The sequence below is a fragment of the Indicator indicator genome, chromosome 12, assembly GCF_027791375.1.
Source record: "Indicator indicator isolate 239-I01 chromosome 12, UM_Iind_1.1, whole genome shotgun sequence".
NCBI classification, from domain to species: Eukaryota; Metazoa; Chordata; class Aves; order Piciformes; family Indicatoridae; genus Indicator; species Indicator indicator.
In genome coordinates, this window is record NC_072021.1 from 8861 (window position 1) to 27367 (window position 18507).

At 47.5% G+C, this 18507-nt stretch overlaps 1 protein-coding gene across 1 annotated transcript; it reads right to left on the reverse strand.

Moving 5' to 3' along the window:
* Window positions 1–653: 653 nt before the first annotated feature.
* POP1 (POP1 homolog, ribonuclease P/MRP subunit) lies at window positions 654–18433 on the reverse strand. Its single transcript, XM_054385486.1, has 15 exons — window positions 18313–18433; window positions 17611–17781; window positions 17335–17510; window positions 16088–16336; window positions 14759–14846; window positions 14285–14460; window positions 13783–14030; window positions 13549–13642; window positions 12670–12781; window positions 11636–11755; window positions 7844–7959; window positions 6336–6527; window positions 4668–4822; window positions 2914–3207; window positions 654–1311 (listed from the first exon to the last, which is right to left on the reverse strand). The coding sequence occupies exons 1-15, from the start codon at window positions 18431–18433 to the stop codon at window positions 654–656; spliced, it is 2970 nt and encodes a 989-aa protein (XP_054241461.1).
* Window positions 18434–18507: the final 74 nt, after the last annotated feature.

Consider the following 18507-nt stretch of genomic DNA (forward strand, 5'->3'; position numbering starts at 1 on the left):
AGAGCAGGTTTAGTTTGGATGTGAGGAACAAGTTCTGCACCATGAGGGTGCTGGAACACTGCAACAGGTGCCCACGGAGTTGGCTGAGGCCCCATCCCTGGAGATATTCAAGGTGAGGCTGGACAGGGCTCTGAACAAGCTGATCCAGTGGAGGATGACCCTGCTAACTGCAGGGGGTTGGACTGGGTGACCTCTGGAAGTCCCTTCCAACCCAAACCAGTCTGTGATTGTGTGATTTGGGAAAAGCCACTTGCTATATACATTGGACCAGACCACATGCAGCTATGTGTGCAAGTGCTCTGAAAGTCACAATCCACCTGAGCACAGGATTTCTAACAGGGAGATGCTGATTTTCAGTGTCTTGTTCCAGCATCCACTGCTCTGAGGTGGAATTATTAACTATAAGCTTCTTCAGAGATAAAGAAGATCATGCTAATGGACACCTTACTAGGAGACATCAAAAGTAACACCTGGTCTGTTTTATGCATTAACAAAGCTTTTTAATTATTTCATAATCCTCAAGACATTGTTGGGCCTCAGAACCACCTCCAATTTGAGGCATATCAGGAAGGCCACAGAGGACCAACCAGGCATTCTTTGGTGTTTTGGGGTTGGGGTTTTTTTTTTGGCATTCTGCTGCACTGCAATGATCCTTAAACCTCAATATTAAGCCTGGCAAATCTGTATTGCAAGGATGCTGGAGTCCTTAGCAAAACCAGCCCTTTTCTGGCTGCTGGCTGCTGGTGTAACATCCACAGCAAGCCTGTCAAGCTAACAAAGCCCAGCGCTTCTCCACAGCCAGCAGCCAGAGAAAAATCCCCTCGAGTCACATAGCCCAGGAGAGTCCTGGAGCAGTGGGAAGTAACATCTGGGAGAGCACCTGACCACAGACCAAGAACAAGGTCTTCATGCCTGTCAGTTGTTTCTATATCTGGAATGCTTGCAAGCTCATCTTCTAGAGCCTTTGTGGTCTTCTTCTTCTTCTTCTTCTCCTCTTTCAGTTTCCGTATCTTGTGTTTGAATATGTCCTGATGTCTGGGCTCCTGAGGGCCACAGTAGAGTCTGTCCTTGCTTAGCTGCAGCAGGTCATCTTCTGTTGGGATGCAAATCATGGCATGTAACTCAGGATTGCCCTTGCCCAGGAGAGACAACTTGACCCATACCAGAGCCCTTGGGTAGCTCATCAGGATGGGCAGAAGGACATCTTCAGCCATCTGCTTCTGTCCCAGGCGGGAAACGAGGCGGACTCGCCGATCCCTCCCAGCTGTGGGATAGCACCAGGCTGCCAGCTGCTGCAGCAGCTTCTCACTCCTGCCAGCATCAAAAAACAACAGACAGGGTGGTTAGTAACAAGCAGTGCAACAGAAATCCAGTGCCCTACACATTTCCAAGAGCACAATTTAAAAACCCTCTGGGACTCACTGTAACCTTCCAAGCTGGTATCTGTAGCTCTTGTAGCTCAAACAGAACAGGATTGAGTAGAATTCATCTGTAAGGTATTTCTTCAGGATCATAGAGTGCTAGGGCTTGGAAGAGACCTCTAGAGATCATCCAGACCCCCTGCCAGAGCAGGATCACCCAGGGCAGGTCACGCAGGAACACATCCAGGTGGGTTTTGAATGTCTCCAGAGAAGGAGACTCCACAACCTCTCTGCCTGCTCCAGGCTCCAGCACCCTCACAGTACAGAAGTGTCTCCTCATGTTGAGGTGGAACCTCCTGGGTTCTAGCTTGTGCCTGTTGTCCCTTGTCCTGAGCATCATCCTGCCACCCACCCCTCAGCTGTTTATAGACATTGATCAGATCCCCACTCAGCCTTCTCTCCAGACTAAACAGCCCCAGGGCTCTCAGTCTTTCTTCACTGCAGTGATGTTCCAGTCCCCCAATCATCCTTGCAGTTCTCCATTGGACTCTCAGGAAAACCTCCAAAACCTGTGAGAGATGCTCTAAACCCTCCAGTGCCATTACTGCAGTGCAGAACTGCCAATGCTTTCCTCTCCTTGGAACTACACAAAACTCCCAGAGCTGCAGTCAGGCTCTTTCCAAACACTGCTGCTGCCCTCGTGTGTTGCACTGGAATGCAGAGGGTTCTCTGCTCTCTTCACAGAGCTGAAGCAGTGCAAGAACCACCTGTGATGATGGGATTGGCAAAGAGAATGCAAGCTGATTCACACAGCAACAGCTTTAAAATCCCAAACCTGAGCCTCTGAAAGCTCCATCCACCTGGAAGCAGAGAGAATGTGACAAGCCCAAGAATGCACCAAACTCAAAAGTGTTAATTTCAGATAATTGAAGAAATTTACTTCATCTGGTCTGGGAGGAAGACTTTCACTCAACAGCGAATTCTGATCCACAACAAAACTAATTAATCTCCTCACTCTATTTGGGTCAAGTAATTCATCTCAATAATCATAGAATGGTTAAAGTTGAAAAGGACCTCAGAGCTCATCTCGTCCAACCTCCACATCATGGGAAGGGACACCTCTTGACTAGACTTAGCTACTCAAGGCCTCATCCAACCTGGACTTCAATACCCCCAGGGAGGAGGTAGCCACAACCTCCCTGGACAGCCTATTCCAGAGTCTCACCACCCTCAGACTGAAGAACTTCTTCCTCAGCTCCAGTCTAACCCTGCTCTCCCTCAGCTTCAAACCATTCCCCCTTGTCCTGTCTCTAGACACCCTCAGGAAAAGTCCCTCTGCAGCCTTCCTGTAGAATCCCTTCAGCTATTAGAAGACAGCTCTAAGGTTGCCCAGAATCTTCTCTTCTCCAGGCTGAACTACCCCAGCTCCCTCAGCCTGTCCTCACAGCAGAGGTGCTCCAGCCCTTGGATGAAGGCTGAGCTCTTCCTTTTCCCAATTCAATGATTCCCAGCAAGGAAAGAACACCTCACCCACCTTACCATGGTCACATACCTGAGGACAATGAAGTCACTTGCTGTCACAGTTTCATCTCTCTCACCAACATCGTGGGTTCCTGTATCATCCTTTGTCTTTAGGGCACCTTCTGAGCTTACTTCCATGGTCTCCTCTAACTCACCAGTCTCAGAGGAAGCTGCTTTGACCACTTCTGCTTTGGATTCACAAAAGCTGTGCCCTCCTGCAGCTTTCATTCTTCCTTCCCAGTTCTTGGTCAGCTGCCCCCAAGGACAGATGAAAGGGGACAGAGTGCCCAGCTTGACATAATTTGCCCTTTTTGCAGGTGGACGTCTAGATGAGAAATGAAGGAGGTGAGAAGATTTGCTTCCTGGGCCCTTATCCTGCTCCCAGCACTCCAAAGGCTGCCTGCTTTGTCCCACTGGCCTAAGAAATGCTTCCTGTTCCCAAACCCAAGTGTTTAGAACAGGATGTGCATTGCTTTTGTATTCTCACTGAACAACTTGAGAGATGCACTTGCAGGTAGCACTGCTCCCTTCCTGACCATGCTGCATATTTCCATGTACTGTGACTGACCACCACATCTTCCTCTGAACTTCTCCTACTGTCATCTTCCTCTGAGCATTTCCTACTTTCCCCTCCTAGCTGGAAGAGGAACCAGCCTCAGCTGGTGCAGAAGACAGCTCAAGCTACTCCATCCTCCTGGTTAAGAGTTCTGTGTTTAATATTGTGGAAATGGAGGCAAGCTTCAGAGCAGCTGGTATTTGACATCCAGGATGAACTTTGACACCCTGGCTTCTCCTGCCTCCTCCCTCATTTGCTGCTAAGCTTTGCTTATTTTATTGTTGTGCAGCCTTGTTAATAGCCTTGAAACTGAGCAGATCTCTAGGAACAGAACCCCAGAATGGCTCAGGTTGGATGGGAACTCAGAGTTCATCTCCTCCAACCTCCCCACCATGGGCAGGGACACCTCTCAACTAGACTCAGCTTCTCAAGGCCTCATCCAACCTGGCCTTGAGCACTGCCAGGAAGGAGGCAGCCACAGCCTCTCTGGGCAGCCTGTTCCAGTCTCACCACCTGCCTAAAGAAAAACTTCTTCCTCAGCTCCAGTCTAACCCTGCTCTCCCTCAGCTTCAAACCATTGCCCCTTGTCCTGTCTTTAGACACCCTCATGAAAAGTTCCTCTGCAGCAGGATCCCTTCAGCTATTGGAAGGCAGCTCTAAGGTCCCCCCAGAGTCTTCTGCAGGCTGAACACACCCAGCCTATCCTCACAGCAGAGGTGCTGCAGACAGCAGATCATCTTTGTGGCCCTATGTGCCCTGTTTAGCAGAGCCTTCCCATGAAATACACATAGGATTCTTTTCTTTCTTTATACTAGGATTTAAAACACAAGGGCAGGATCTCCCTCAAGCCCAAGTCTAAATGGACACAAGGGCAGGATCTCCCTCAAGCTCAAGTCTAAATGGACACAAGGGCAGGATCTCCCTCAAGCTCAAGTCTAAATGGACACAAGGGCAGGATCTCCCTCAAGCTCAAGTCTAAATGGACACAAGGGCAGGATCTCCCTCAAGTTCAAGTCTAAATGGACACAAGGGCAGGATCTCCCTCAAGCTCAAGTCTAAATGGACACAAGGGCAGGATCTCCTTCAAGATCAAGTCTAAATGGACACAAGGGCAGGATCTCCCTCAAGCCCCAATATAAATGGACAGAACAAGAGATAATTAAGGGAATATTTAAGCAGCATTCCTGTTTTTTTTCATTCCTGCAGTTGACTCTGAAGTTGATGATTACCGTTTGAACTTTTCCCGAAGATCAGCTTCCAGTTCTTTGGCAAACTGCATCCCTGCCCTGCAGTCTGGGAAATCATTTGGAGTGTGAGGTGTTCTTTGATATTCAGAATGCTTCAAAGCCTCCTGCAGGCCACCGACTCGCACACCTCGATAGATCTGTTATAAAAACCAAGCCCCAAGCAGGTGAGGGTTGGGCTGAGTCCTGGCTCCTCACTGAAGCAAAAAACAAAACTGCCAGCAGCCTTGGAAAATGGAAAGTCTGACACTTTAGCTTTCAAAAAAATGAAGAAATATAGGTTTCACAGATCTAGATGCTCATTTCACCAAACTGTTGCTCATGCTCTTTAGAGGATCACAGAATGTTAGGGGTTGGAAGGGACCTCTGAAGGTCACCGAGTCCAACCTGAGACCTATCACAGGTCACACAGGAATGCACCCAGATGGGGCTTGAAAGTCTCCAGAGAGGACTCCACAACCTCTCTGGGGAGCCTCTTCCAGTGCTCTGTGACCCTCACAGTGAAGAAGTTCCTCCTCATGTTGAGGTGGAACCTCCTGTCCTGGAGTTTATATCCACTGCTCCTCGTTCTGTCCCAGGGTGCAACTGAGCAGAGCCTGTCCCCTCCCTCTTGACACTCAGCCCTCAAGTGTTTACAAACATTTATTAAATCCCCTCTCAGTCTTCTCTTCTCCAGACTAAACAGACCCCAGTCTCTCAGCCTTTCCTCATAGAGCAGTGCTCCAGTCCCTTCATCATCCTGGTAGCCTCTGTTGGACTCTCTCCAGCAGATCCCTGTCCCTCTTGAACTGGGGAGCCCAGAACTGGAAGCAATGTTCCAGGTAAGGTAGCACCATGGCAGAGTAGAGGGGGAGGAGAACCTCCCCAGATCTGAGGCCACACTCCTCTTAATGCACCCCAGGATCCCATTAGCCTTCTTGGCCACAAGGGCAAATTGCTGACCCGTGGATAATTTGTCGTCCACCAAGACTCCCAGGTCCTTCTCCACAGGGCTGCTCTCTAGCAGATCACCTCCTAAAATTTAATTCTGAACAGCTATCAGGAAAGAACTTTAGAAGTTCTGATCCTGGACATTGCCAGGAAGGTCACATCACTCCCTCCAAGTCACTACCCAAATCATTTTAATAGTAATCATTTTAATAGTACAAAGGTGTCACTGTCATTCATCTCTCTGAACATCAAAAGCATGAATCTCACTGCAAAAAGACTTTAAAGTTGCCACTTAAACATCCAAAGCAGGATGCTTCAAACAGCACCAGAGCAGTATTTGAGCTTAAGTCAATCTTGGTGTTTCAAGCTCTCTCCCAAAACAGAGGCAATCAGTTGGCAGAGTGGTGGAAATGGATGGGAGCCACGGGTCTGTAGAAACACAGAATCAAAGAGCTACAGCCTCAGCTTTCTCTCCTTACTCCACGCTGATCTCCTGCTTCAGACTGCCATGTGGGCACAGTTACACCCAACAGAAGATATGGAAAGGTGTTGGCTGAGACCAAGCCTCCACCACCAGTGATGAACCCTCTTTTTAAGGGGGATTTGTTCCTATAACCCTGAATTGGACACACAATGTGAAGTATACTCTCTAAAATCAATTATGCTGAACTAAATGATAGAATTGACGTGTTTACTTGCAATTTGCAATTAAAAGTCACTTACAAAAGGAATCCAAAAAGCCATGCCCCAGCCCTTTGGGAGATAGAGATCCCAGCCACTGCCCCATCCTGGGCGATCTTCTCCAGCCATCTTCCCTGGCTGCTGCACCAACAGGATGGGAATCTTGGATTCAGAAGGACCCAAATCAAGGTGTGAGCCAGGTACTAGTAATTGAGCTCTCATTTGGTTTATATCCTGAGAAGGAGGAGACATTTCCCATAAGTTTAGTAACCATTTTTCCCTCTTCCAGACACCCTTCAAAGGTGAGGTGAGCTTATTACTAGGAAAACCGCACCAGTAGTATGCTGCATACTGTGACATGGAAATTCTATTCAGAAAAAAAAGTCCTAAGCACCCTTTTTCTCCCTTTCTTAGACCTTGATGGAGAACAGGTAACTGAAACTCAGAGCAAAAACATTCAGCACAGATAAAGGCAGAAAAAAAAAATAAGGATTGCAACTTGGCATTTCCAGCTTTGTGCAGAAGAGTGGCCTGAGCAGGGGCTTTCAGACAGGACAGCAACCACACATGGAGCAAACCTGGACATCCAAGGAGATGGGAAGAACATTTGGGCATCAAACAGTTTCACCCAAAGCATGCTGGCATCAAGGCTTTGTCAGTAAGCAGCTGTTAGATTTCACTGCACCACACCCAGACTGCACTGATACAGGAAACAGAGCAGCAGGCTGCCTCCTGACAGGTCCCTTCTACATCAGCTGGTTTAGAAGGCAAACCCTCATGGCAGCATGAAGAACACTGTCACAGACAAGGACTGTCCTGATGGTGGTGTCCTAGCTGGTAAATCCTCTGCTTCTTTTACACCATGCCAGCCAGTCTGAAGGAGCACCAACCTCCTTCTCCTAAAGGGAATGTTTAGGGATCTTTCCGCCACACAAATATTTTCTCTTCTTTATTACAACAGTGCTGAAAGTTTATCACCTCCTGTGACTAAATCACCTTTTCACCCAAGCATTTTATGGGTTGTTTCTCCACTGCTAACAGAGTCATGCCAGGAGATTTCAAACCTGTACCAGTGCATTTAAAGCCCTTTGTGCATCCAAAGGTATTGCCCAGAATGCCCAGAACACAAAGTGCTGCAGTTAAGAACCAGAAAGTTTGATTTTCTTCCCATCTCCACATCTCTTTTGTCAGGAGAATCATCCTGTCTATGACTGAGTGAATGGCCAGAGCCTCTCTGTGCCACTTCATCTTTCTTTATCTCCTGCACATGAGCCACAGTGATGGGGGGGGGGGGGGGGGGGGAATTCCAAACCCATCTTATAAATAGACCTACAACTATTTAGACCTGTAGGCACTCCAGTAAAGCTTTCTTTTAATTCAATCATGCAATGGTTGTGAGAAAACATTACACAAAGGCCATCAAATAAACTCCTCACCTCAGCAGCTGGATGCTGTGTCATTAGGAAACCATCTGCCCTTGGATTGATAAAGAGTCTCACCCTGTGGACTATCAGCCCTTTATCCCCATGGCAATCCACCTTCTTAGTTACCTGCTCTGAGATTTTAGTTTCTGTGACGTTCTTACAGATGTCCTGGTCCCAGATGAAGCTGTGAGCACAGTCTGCAGGCACACCCTCCAGGTACAGCTGCCTAACTTTATCATTATCTACAAAAGAAGAGAGCTTTCAAACAAAGTTCCAACGATTTTTGTGCCTTAAGTATCAAATTACCCAAACCCCAATATACATCACTCCACTGTCAGCAGTGCCACCAGCAGACAGCTTAAGGATACAGACTAGGAAAAGGCTAACAAGCTCCACTGCTGCTGGAGCATTTCACTGCCACATGGTTTTCCAACTGAACAGACTGAAATAGAACTGTTAGCCTTAGACACATCAACCTGGCATTCTCTTAATCACAAATGACATCACAAGTTACACCTTCAGGACACCAGGGTTAACATTCTGGGATTTTACCTTTCATGCAAGAATGTGAAGCTCAAGAGGTTTGCTGAAAACCAAAGAGCAACATTACAAAGCCTGAAATGAGCCCACCTAAGGAAACTTGGAAGAGAAGCAAGGATGACCTCTAAGGGAAGTCACAGAGGAAAGGTCATTGTTACAGATATGACTAGCACAGAATCTTAGAATCAGAGTTGTTTTGGTTGGAAAAGACCTCCAAGATCATTGAGTCCAACCACCAGCTCAACACCACCACGGTCATTACACCATGGCCTCACATCTCTTGGAACACCTCCAGGGATGGAGACTCCACCACCTCCCTGGGCAGCCTGTTCCAATCCCTGACCACTCTTGCAGCAAAGAAATTTTTCCTCATGTCCATCCTAGCCCTCCCCTGGCACAATTTCAGGCCACTTCCTCTCTATCACCTGAGACTAAGGAGAAGAGACCAACCCCCACCTCACTGTAACCTCCTCTCAAGGAAGCTGTAGAGAGCAACGAGGTCTCCCCTCAGCCTCCTCTTCTCCAGACAAACAACTCCAGGTCCCTCCTCCCCAGCCCTGTTCTCCAAACTCTTCACCAGCTTCACTGCCCTTCTTTGGAGCTGCTCCAGCCCCTCAATGTCTTTCTTGCAGTGAGAAGCCCCAAAACTGAACCCAGTACTGAAGGTGTGGCCTCACCAGTGCTGAGTACAGGGGGACAATCCCTGTGCAGGTCCTGCTGGTTCCACTATTGCTGGTGGCCTTCTTGGCCACCTGGGCACACTGCTGGCTCCTGTTCAGCCAGCTGTCATCCAACACACCCAGATCCTTCCTGCTGGGTGACTTTCCAGCCACTCTGCCTGGAGTGTTGATGAGGTTGCTGTGACCTAAGTGCAGGACCTGGACTTGATCATACAATCATAGAATGGCTTAGGTTGGAAGAATACTTAGGAGATCATCTCCTCCAACCCCCCCTGCCATGGGCAGGGGGATACAACTACTTATTTAGCACTAGCTTCCCACTCTGCATCTTCTCAGGCTCTGCACTTCAAGGAAGGGCCTATTCTTTACTTCTGTCTACAGAGACCAACAGCTGTGTGGGTTACTGAAGATAAGTAACCCTTCTAGCTTTGAAATTGATTGCTGGAGTATTAAATAATCTATCTCTTATTGAATGTCTACCTACCTTTGGATGAAAAGCCTTCAGTGTGCAGTATGCAATGCATGCTGACCCAGGTAGCCAGGAAAATAACTCTGACCAATAAACAAACCAACCTATGAAGAGTTCTGTGATTAGAACTGACAGGGGCTGCTGCTCACTTTGTCATCTCCAAGGTCTTACCTATTGTGTGGGTTTTAAATCAGTCTTTTGATCATTTTCTCTTTAATAATAAGAATACAGAATTCTCTATAATTCTAACCAGGATCCCAAATCCTCACATTACTTCTCTTATTTCTTACCTCTCTCCTCTTTTCTTCAGTCCACATTTTAAGACATGCTGGGGAAATAAACCTACTGATGAGTAAGTTGCTGATGACAGTGGAAGATGGTTAGAGCTAGTACAGGAAACAGGGAGTTGTGTTACTAAGCACACAAAGTTCAGCAACAATCAGCACATTATCTACTTCTGCTGGGGTCAGTGGCTGGTGCTTAGACAAGACAGGCAGAGGAAGGGTTTGTCCCACCGCAAGCTGTTGCTCTGACTTGTATAGCTGACTGTCTGAACAGTCCCAGAAAGCAGACCTAAGAGTTCTTCCATTTGCAATTTTCCCTTCCCTCTGTGAGGAAATAACATTAAAAAAAAAAAGGGCAAAACCACAAGCACTGCTAATGGAGCAGTTTCAGAGCCACAGGTACACAGGGCTGTGTGGTACCAGGACAGCTGATCCCAGACACCTCTCCAAGCAGCATCTTTACAGGCAAGGATTCAGGCTCTGCATCTTCAGAAGGAACTCCTGCTCACTGATCTTTCATGATGCATTCTCCCTCTGTGCATCTCATTCAGTGATTCTTTGGAAGCTCCACCACACTCCACCTTCAGCAGTTTTTGAGGCAGTGTTGTTTGCATTCTCCCACAGAAGACAGCCCAAGCACATCAAAATGTTGGAAGTGTGCTTTAAAATGGAGACAAGACCTGCACTAATCTGCAGTCCTGTAAGCACTGATTCTTTTCTGGGAGTCTTGATTTCCAGAAGGCATAAACCTGCTGAGCAGGCACTGAAAAGTGATTTATTCACAAGCTTTCTACACCCCAGCCTGAAGACATGAGGACAGCTCTTTGATTAAATCCTACCAGCATGTGCACTCAGGAGGAACTGGGAAGGAACTAACCTGATTTGTTAGGATGAATAAAAATGGGTAGGGACAGATGTGTGTCCTTTCACAGGCTGACAATCCACAAGCAAAGGTGATGGCTGCAACTTACCTAAACTAGTCACTCATGGTATATTTTTAGATCAGGAAAGACTTCCTAAGAAAATTAGTTAGCTTTTAAATGCTATTAAAGAAAAGAGAGGCTAAAGCACACACAGAATCTGCTAACATACACAGTGCCACTTCAAGCCTACTAATAGTAACCCTAATAGCAACTGAATGGCCAGGAAGCAAGAAGGGGAAGGAAGTATGGAATTGGTGTAGAGATGCAGTGAAATGTGCAACAAGACCCTATGCCCCAAGGAGACTACAAACTAAGCTGAGAGAATTCCTGGAGGCCTTAAAATGGATCCTGAAATAAAAGTAATTAACAGGAGCAAGGCTATTCTAGATACAGAGTGTAGTACAGGAGGAAGTGAGAAAATCCAGGGAAGAGAGCTGTGTGGAGAGATAAAGGACAGCGTTCAGGTGACTTAAGTGAGAAAAGACAAGGACCATTCTGACATCTTGCAAACACTACCAAGGTCATGAAGCCTTTGGAACCTTCAACTTGTCCTATTTGCTACTTCTAGCTAGCTAACCACGATGTTTCTCCTATGAGGTGAGGCAGTCTTTGTCCTGTCCACCTGACTGGAAACACCTGCAAAGCCCTGCACATGACCCCCACTCTATCCTGCAGATGCTCTGGAACACTTCACTAAGGAGCTTTTAGCACCTGGTTGGCCTTGCCAGGATTCGAACCTGGATCATCTGTATGGTCAGACAGAGGCTTCCACTGAGCACAAGACCAGCTTTGGTGCATGTCCCTCCCTCACAACTGCTCTTCTGAAACCTAGCTAACTTGCCAGCTGTTTCTGTTCTGCCAGGGCTTGTGGGAAGGGGAAGGAAACATTCTGAAATCAAACACCAGATGAAAACAGCACGAGACAATCAGTAGAAGCAGACAGTAAGTTAAAGCAAAAGTGTAGAAAGCAACTGAACCTCTTGCCTTTGGCAGTTCCAGAAGCACAAGGAAGGCAATTTTACCTTGGTATTTCTCAAAGTCCGGAATGGCTTTTGTCTTCTTTTTTGGCAAATTGACTCGAGGATCTCCAACAGTGAGGCCCAGTATTGTGCCTGGTGGCATTTGTGATGGTGAACTTAGCCCTTCAAAAATACACAGATTAACATTGCCATGAAACCACCCAGCAGGCTGTGACCTCCCTCTGCACTACTGCCTGGTGCACTTTTCCTCTGCAGGGATGTGCCATCAGAGAAGCAAGCCAGGGTACTCAGCTGAATATGTTTTCAAACTCACCAATGCTTGTTAAGCGTCCCAGGACAAAAGACAACAGTAACAGCATTAAGACAAAGTTTTGCAGCTGCCTTTAAGCCTAACTGGGAAGGAGGTCACTCTCCCAGCTCACAGACTCAATTCATCCTTTGCACTTGACACATCTCTTAAAGAAAACCCAAACCTTGCTTTTGTCTTTCAGAGAAAGGAAGTTTTAAATGGTTTTTAGAGGTTTTACCTCATCTCTGCTTAACTGCATCACACTGGACAGCCTGATTACAGTATGAGAGCTATCAAAGTCAGTTCCTTACCTGCTTCAGTGCTAGAAAGTGAACTTTATGATACTTTACAGTTCAGCCAAACACACAGTTGTTCATTAGAAACAAAACTACATAGTGCAAGGGAAAATATTTCTAGTTTGGGTAGGAGTCTACCATTTTATCTGTGGAGATACTGCACAATCTACTGCCTTCACTCAGGGTGTATGGGGGGAAGAGAGGGAGGCTATGTCAGACTGCACATCCCACCAGAAATCTCAGCTTCATGAAAACAGGAAAACAAGATTCAGTTTATCTATGAACTTAGGACTGTAGAGAAGATCAAAATTCCCTTAAAAAAGCCAGTTCTCAAATCTTTGACAAGCCAAGCCAATGTCTTGGGCTCAATGAGTGATGCCCAGAGGCATCACTCTCTTGATCAAGCATTTCCAAACTCAGCTTAGCAGCATGCCAGTTTTTAGCACTGAAGAGCTTCCCATTCCTCCCATTGCACCCACATGCCCCAATACCTTCTAAAAGCTCAAAGATAGCACTTTGACGTTGATGAAGGGATACTCTGTCAGAGTCCTTGCAGTTTTCTACCCACCAGTTATTCAGTTCTGTCTCTGAATTTGCCATCTCCTGGGAAACAACAAATCTAGTTAAACTCGAGCTCATTGCTCAAGAAACATGATCTGTGGTTTGTTAAAGAGAGTCTGAAGTACCCAGCAAAACACACCACTACAGCAGAAATTACAATCTGCTCAGCAGCACCAGTGCTTCTAGCTTCTTCCTACCCCCACTTAAAATCACAGAATCATCATAGCATGGCTTAGGGACCTCAGAGCTCATCTCCTCCAACCTCCATACTATGGGCAGGGACACCTCTCAACTAAGCTTGGCTGCTTGAGGCCTCATCCAACCTGCCCTTCAACACTCCCAGGGAGTCCAAGAGTCTCACCACCCTCAGACTGAAGAGCTTCTTCCTAAGCTCCAGTCTCACCCTGCTCTGCCTCAGCTTCAAACCATTCCCCCTCATCCTTTCTCTAGACACCCTCAGGAGAAGTCCCTTCAGCTACTGGAAGGCAGCTCTAAGGTCCCTCTGGAGCCTTCTCTTCTCCAGGCTGAACACCCCCAGCTCCCTCAGCCTGTTCTCATAGCAGAGCTGCTCCAGCCCTTGGATCATCTTTGTGGCCTCCTCTGGACTCACTCCAGACAGGAGTTCTTGCTGACATCGGTTTTAGTCAAGAGGCTCAACAGAGAGAAGCTAACAGAGTAGGAATACACAGGTTAGTCTTTAGAATAAACAAGGCTATAGAATCTGTGATTTCTTTCTAGCAAAGCCAAGCTTGCACATTCCAGCAGCCTTCCCAAAATGACAGCAATATCTGAACTGGCAGTTTCCTTACTGTTTGGAGAGCAGCAGCTTTCAAGGTGTCTGTCAGGACGCAGTGTGCTAAGGGGCCGATCAGTCTGTATCTGAGAATCTCCATGCTTCTGTCACTGAAACAGGAAGGTTTCACACAGGAAACAGAAAGGACAATCACACAACACACAATCCCCCAACCCCCCCCCAGCATTGCAAAGGCAGAATTCAGCTGTTTTAGAGGTTAAAGGGCAGTTTGACTCTACTATGAACAAACCTGATCATGATGCCAGTAGCTGGTGAGATCCAAAAGCAGGCCTGGAGAGGATCTCTTGTGCCATCACCAATTATTTTTTTCACTGGCACAGCTTTTTCTCCTTCTTTATCTTCCTTTCTTCTCTTGCCAAGGCTCTGAACAACATCCTTTTGTTTTTCCTCTTGAACTGATGGTGTAACAGGCTCAGGAATACAGATTTCTTCAGGCTCTGAACACTGAAAAATTGCTTTTAGCTCTCCCAGGATGTCCTTAAGAAAAATGGGAAGTTTAGGATTAGGATGCTAAGCAGTGCATTGAAAAGCTGAAGTTATTTTCTTCTCCTGTAAAGACTTCAGAGAACAAATTTCCTTCTGATGAAGTCTAGCAAGAGCTGAAAGTAATACTGAATACTGTTAAGAATGTACTCTCACCAAGCTTAAGTTAATAAAATTTACTGGCACACAAAACTTTTTTTTTTCATTAAAAAAATTAAGATTTCAACTACACAGAAAAAAAAATATACCTGTTTGAGAGCTGGATGCACCCAGATCCACAGCTGTCTGTTTTCAGACCCATCCCTGGGCTTCCAAATGAATGTAACAGGACCAAGCATAGCCTCAGGGTAGCGATCTGCTTGGTAAAGATCCAGGGAACCTTCAAATCTTCCAGACAGACAGCAAGCCTCTTCAAAGGTTAATCCTAAACAAAATGACACTGATTGAAAAACAAAATAATCTCTTAAAAAAAAAAAAAAGAAATAAAGAAATTCAGCCTGGCTGCTGGGCTGCCTGCCACAATTGGCTTACTCATAAAGCAACTGAAGACAAAAGTGTCCAGTCCTAGTATAAGACATTTTAATTATGTTTTTCAAGCAAAATCACAACGCTTTGTCAACTCTGTTCCTACTACTAAGTTTTGTTTGATGTTAAAAAGGCAAAAGGATGGGTCACCATTTGGTCTGTTCAGGGTCTTATTGTCTGAACTCCAGATATTTTACCTGTGTCCATGCTACAGATTCGAGATAGCTGCTTCAGAAGCTCATTCTCTCTACCAGTCAGCTCCAGACAGCAATAATATGATAGGTCCTGAAACAAGAGGACATTGGTAGGACCAGGCAGAGTTTCACAATTTACACTGAAGTAGTAATTCTTCATTCACTAAAATTTGTGCCAAATTCTGAGTTTTCTGTTCCATCCTAAAACTGCAAGTTGCAGCACAGCTGTCAGGCACTGCTCATTTGAGGGCCAACCAATTCAAAACCATCTCAAACCAAGTGACCAAAAAGGACATGGAACAAAGCACCTGTCCTCAATAGCATCCTGCTCTGGAAGATGGTCACACAATCACAGAATGGTTGGATTTGGAAGGGAGCTCCAGAGATCATCCAGTCCTGCCAGAGCAAGATCACCCAGGGCAGGTCACACAGGAACACATCCAGGTGGGTTTGGAATGTCTCCAAATAAGGAGACTCCACAACCTCTCTGGGCAGCCTGCTCCAGGCTCTGGCACCCTCACAGGCAAAAAGTTTTCCCTTCTGTTCCCATGGCACCTCCTCTGCTCCATCTTGCACCCCTTGCCCCTTGTCCTGTCATTGGACATCCCTGAGCAGAGCCTGGCTCTGTCCTCCTGACACTGCCCTGCACATCTTTATCCCCAGCAATGAGGGCAGCCCTCTGCTCCAAGCTCCAACTCCCTCAGCCTGTCCTCCCAGGGAAATGTTCCACTGCCTTCAGCAGCTTGGTGGCTCTGTGCTGGACTCTCTCATGCAGTTCCCTGAGAGGTCCAGGACTGGGCACAGTATTTCAGATGTGGCTTCAGCAGGGCAGAGTAGAGGGGAAGAATCTCTCTCAACCTACTCACCACAGCCCTTCCAATACACCCCAGGATGCCCTTGGGCTTCTTGGCCACAAGGGCACATTGCCAGCTCATGAGCATCCTTCTATCCACCAGGACCCTCAGGTCCTTTGCCCCTTCACTGCTCTCCAACAGGTCAGTCCCCAGCCTATCCTGGGCTCTGGGGTTGTTCTTTCCTTGCCCTTGTTGGATTTCATTCAGTTTCTCCCCACCCAACTCTCCAGCCTTTCAATCTCTTGGCTCTTGAGAAGACTGAAGATGCAGTAGTTCAGCCACAGCTACCATAAGACTCTAAAGCTTCACCTTGTTCTGCTGCTCTCCACCCTTCATTGCAATTATGAAATCATCCTTCCCTGCTCAGCAGTTACTAACAGCTGACACAGCACTACTCCAAAGAGTCAGAAATGCTCATTGCAACTACACACGTTTCACTTCAGCAACACAACAAAGGAAACAGCAGTGAAGGGGGTACCTGGAGAAGGCAGTGCTTCGTCATGGCTCTGTAACAAGCCCTGTAGCACTTCTCCGTGGGGCTGTTTCCTAAGCAGTACCCCCATTTCTTCACCATATGGAATCTCTTGGCATGCCAAATGTGTGTTTCCAGCCAAATGTTCTTCCTTTGCCTGCGGTTGAACTCCACCACCAGGTGGATGTGACGCCTCCGAGCTTTGCGGCACTTGGTCTTGGACTGCTCTTTCTTCTGGTGGACAGCTTTCTCTGCCTGGTGGTGAGAGAGGGGACTGAAGCACATCTCAAAAGGACAAACTTCTGCAGAAGAAACAAACTGACACATAGAAGGATACAGGAAGCACCAGCTAGTCTTGCATCTGGATCCGGCCAACCCCAGGCACAAATCCAGGCTGGGTGCAGAGTGGGTTGAAAGCAGCCCTGAAGAAAGAGACTTGGGGGTGTTGGTTGCTGAGAAGCTCCCCAAGAGCCAGCAGTGTCCTCATGCAGCCCAGAGGGCAGCTGTGTGCTGGGCTGCAGCCAGAGCAGTGTGGCCAGCAGGGGGGATTCTGCTCCTTGACTCTGCTCTGCCGAGACCTCATCTCCAACACTGTCTCCAGCACAAGAAAAACACAGTGCTGCTGGAGTCCAGAGGCTGCCACAAAGATGATCCAAGGGCTGGAGCACCTCTGCTATGAGGACAGGCTGAGAAAGCTGGGGGTGTTCAGCCTGGAAAAGAGAAAACTCTGGGGGGACCTTAGAGCTGCCTTCCAATAGCTGAAGGAATCCTACAGGAAGGCTACAGAAGGACTTTTCAGGAGGGTGTCTAGAGACAGGACAGGGGAGATGGTTTGAAGCTGAGCAGACTTAGACACTGGAGCTTAGGAAGAAATTCTTCAATCAAGGGTGGTGAGACTCTGGAATAGGCTGCCCAGGGAGGTTGTGGCTGCGCCTTGAGCAGCTGAGTGTAGTTGAGAGGTGTCCCTGTCCATGGCAGGGGAGTCGGAGTAGATGAGTTCTGAGGTCTCTTCCAACCTGAGCTACCCTATGGTAAGTTATATAGCAATAAGCTTTACTCTGATGGGAGTTGTCTGTAATCCTTAAGGCTAACTATGACTAACGCTTTGAAAGTCTTTACACAAGCCCCATCCACACAAGTGCATCAAGCTTTGACTGAAACCCAAAATGCCCTCACATTCAGGCACTCAGCTGTACTCTGTGCCTTAGCTGTGGCCACCACACAGTTCATCAAGCACTGCAACACGCTTGTACCTCTTTCCTGGCCATCTCTTGGAGCCGCCTGGGCAGGCGTTTGACGTTGTGACTCATAGCTCGCCTCCGCATGTGCCTGGGCAGAGTCTGGAAAACCAGAGAGTTGGAAGACTTCTGGGACACTGCTTTCAACATGGCTTTGATCTCAGCAGCACGAGCTTGAGCAAAGGCAGATACTGGAATGAAAAGAACTGCATCAGAGCACGAAAAATGGCAAAAAATACCAAAGAAGAGACACTGTGTAAATTAGAGAATTCTGTTCTCTTACATACAAACCTGTTACGTATTTTGGCATTTCCTCAGAAACACTTTGGCTTCCTCCTTGCCATCCTCCTCTTCCTCTGCCTCTCTCTCCTCTATTTTGCCCTCTTGAAATATACTGATCTTTCCTGTAAGAAGGCCCAGATGACTGATTGGAAAAATTCTGCTGCTCAGAACGAACATCTCCTGGAGGGTTTAGAGATGGAAAGAGGTAACAAACACAATGCAGTCTGAGTAACTGATAACCATACACAGTCTTTCTTCCTAAGGTTGATTTCACATCCCCCCTATCATATTTAATATCCATACCTGAAAAAGCCACGAGAAATTACAAGAACTAAGTTCTTTTTCTCGTGCGAAGTAAAATCTTTGCACTGTCCTGTAGCGAGCCTGCAGTAGATGAAGTTAACTTTTTCACTTTCTGGAAATGGTACCAAATTCAGACTTTGTCTCCAATACTCTATCGGATCCAATAGGCCAGATAGGGAAATGCCGTGTAACCGAAGGGGTTGCACAGAGAAGCGAGAACGAGATTTACAGCAGGACCATGGCCAAAGGAATCAGCGGCCGGGGACGGAACCCTGGAGTGCTGAAGCTCCAGGCACGCCTCACGGGCCGCGGCGACTGACGAGATGGGGACAGCCATCCCTGAGACGAGGGGACACCCCCTCCGCGGTCACACACCCCGGCCCTGGGCGGAGGATCCCCCAACCGTACCTAGAGTGGAGCAGGCTCTGTTCCCGCCGCCGGAGAAAGGCCCCGGCTCTGCGGAAAGCGTGACGTTGGCCGGCTGGTTCCTCATCTTCTTGGCCCGCTTCTTCTCCTTTGACCCGGACATCCCGGCTGGGCCCAGCGGGGTGTGGGGAGAGGACGCTCACACCGATCCGCCCCTCGGGGGCTGCTGAACCAGAG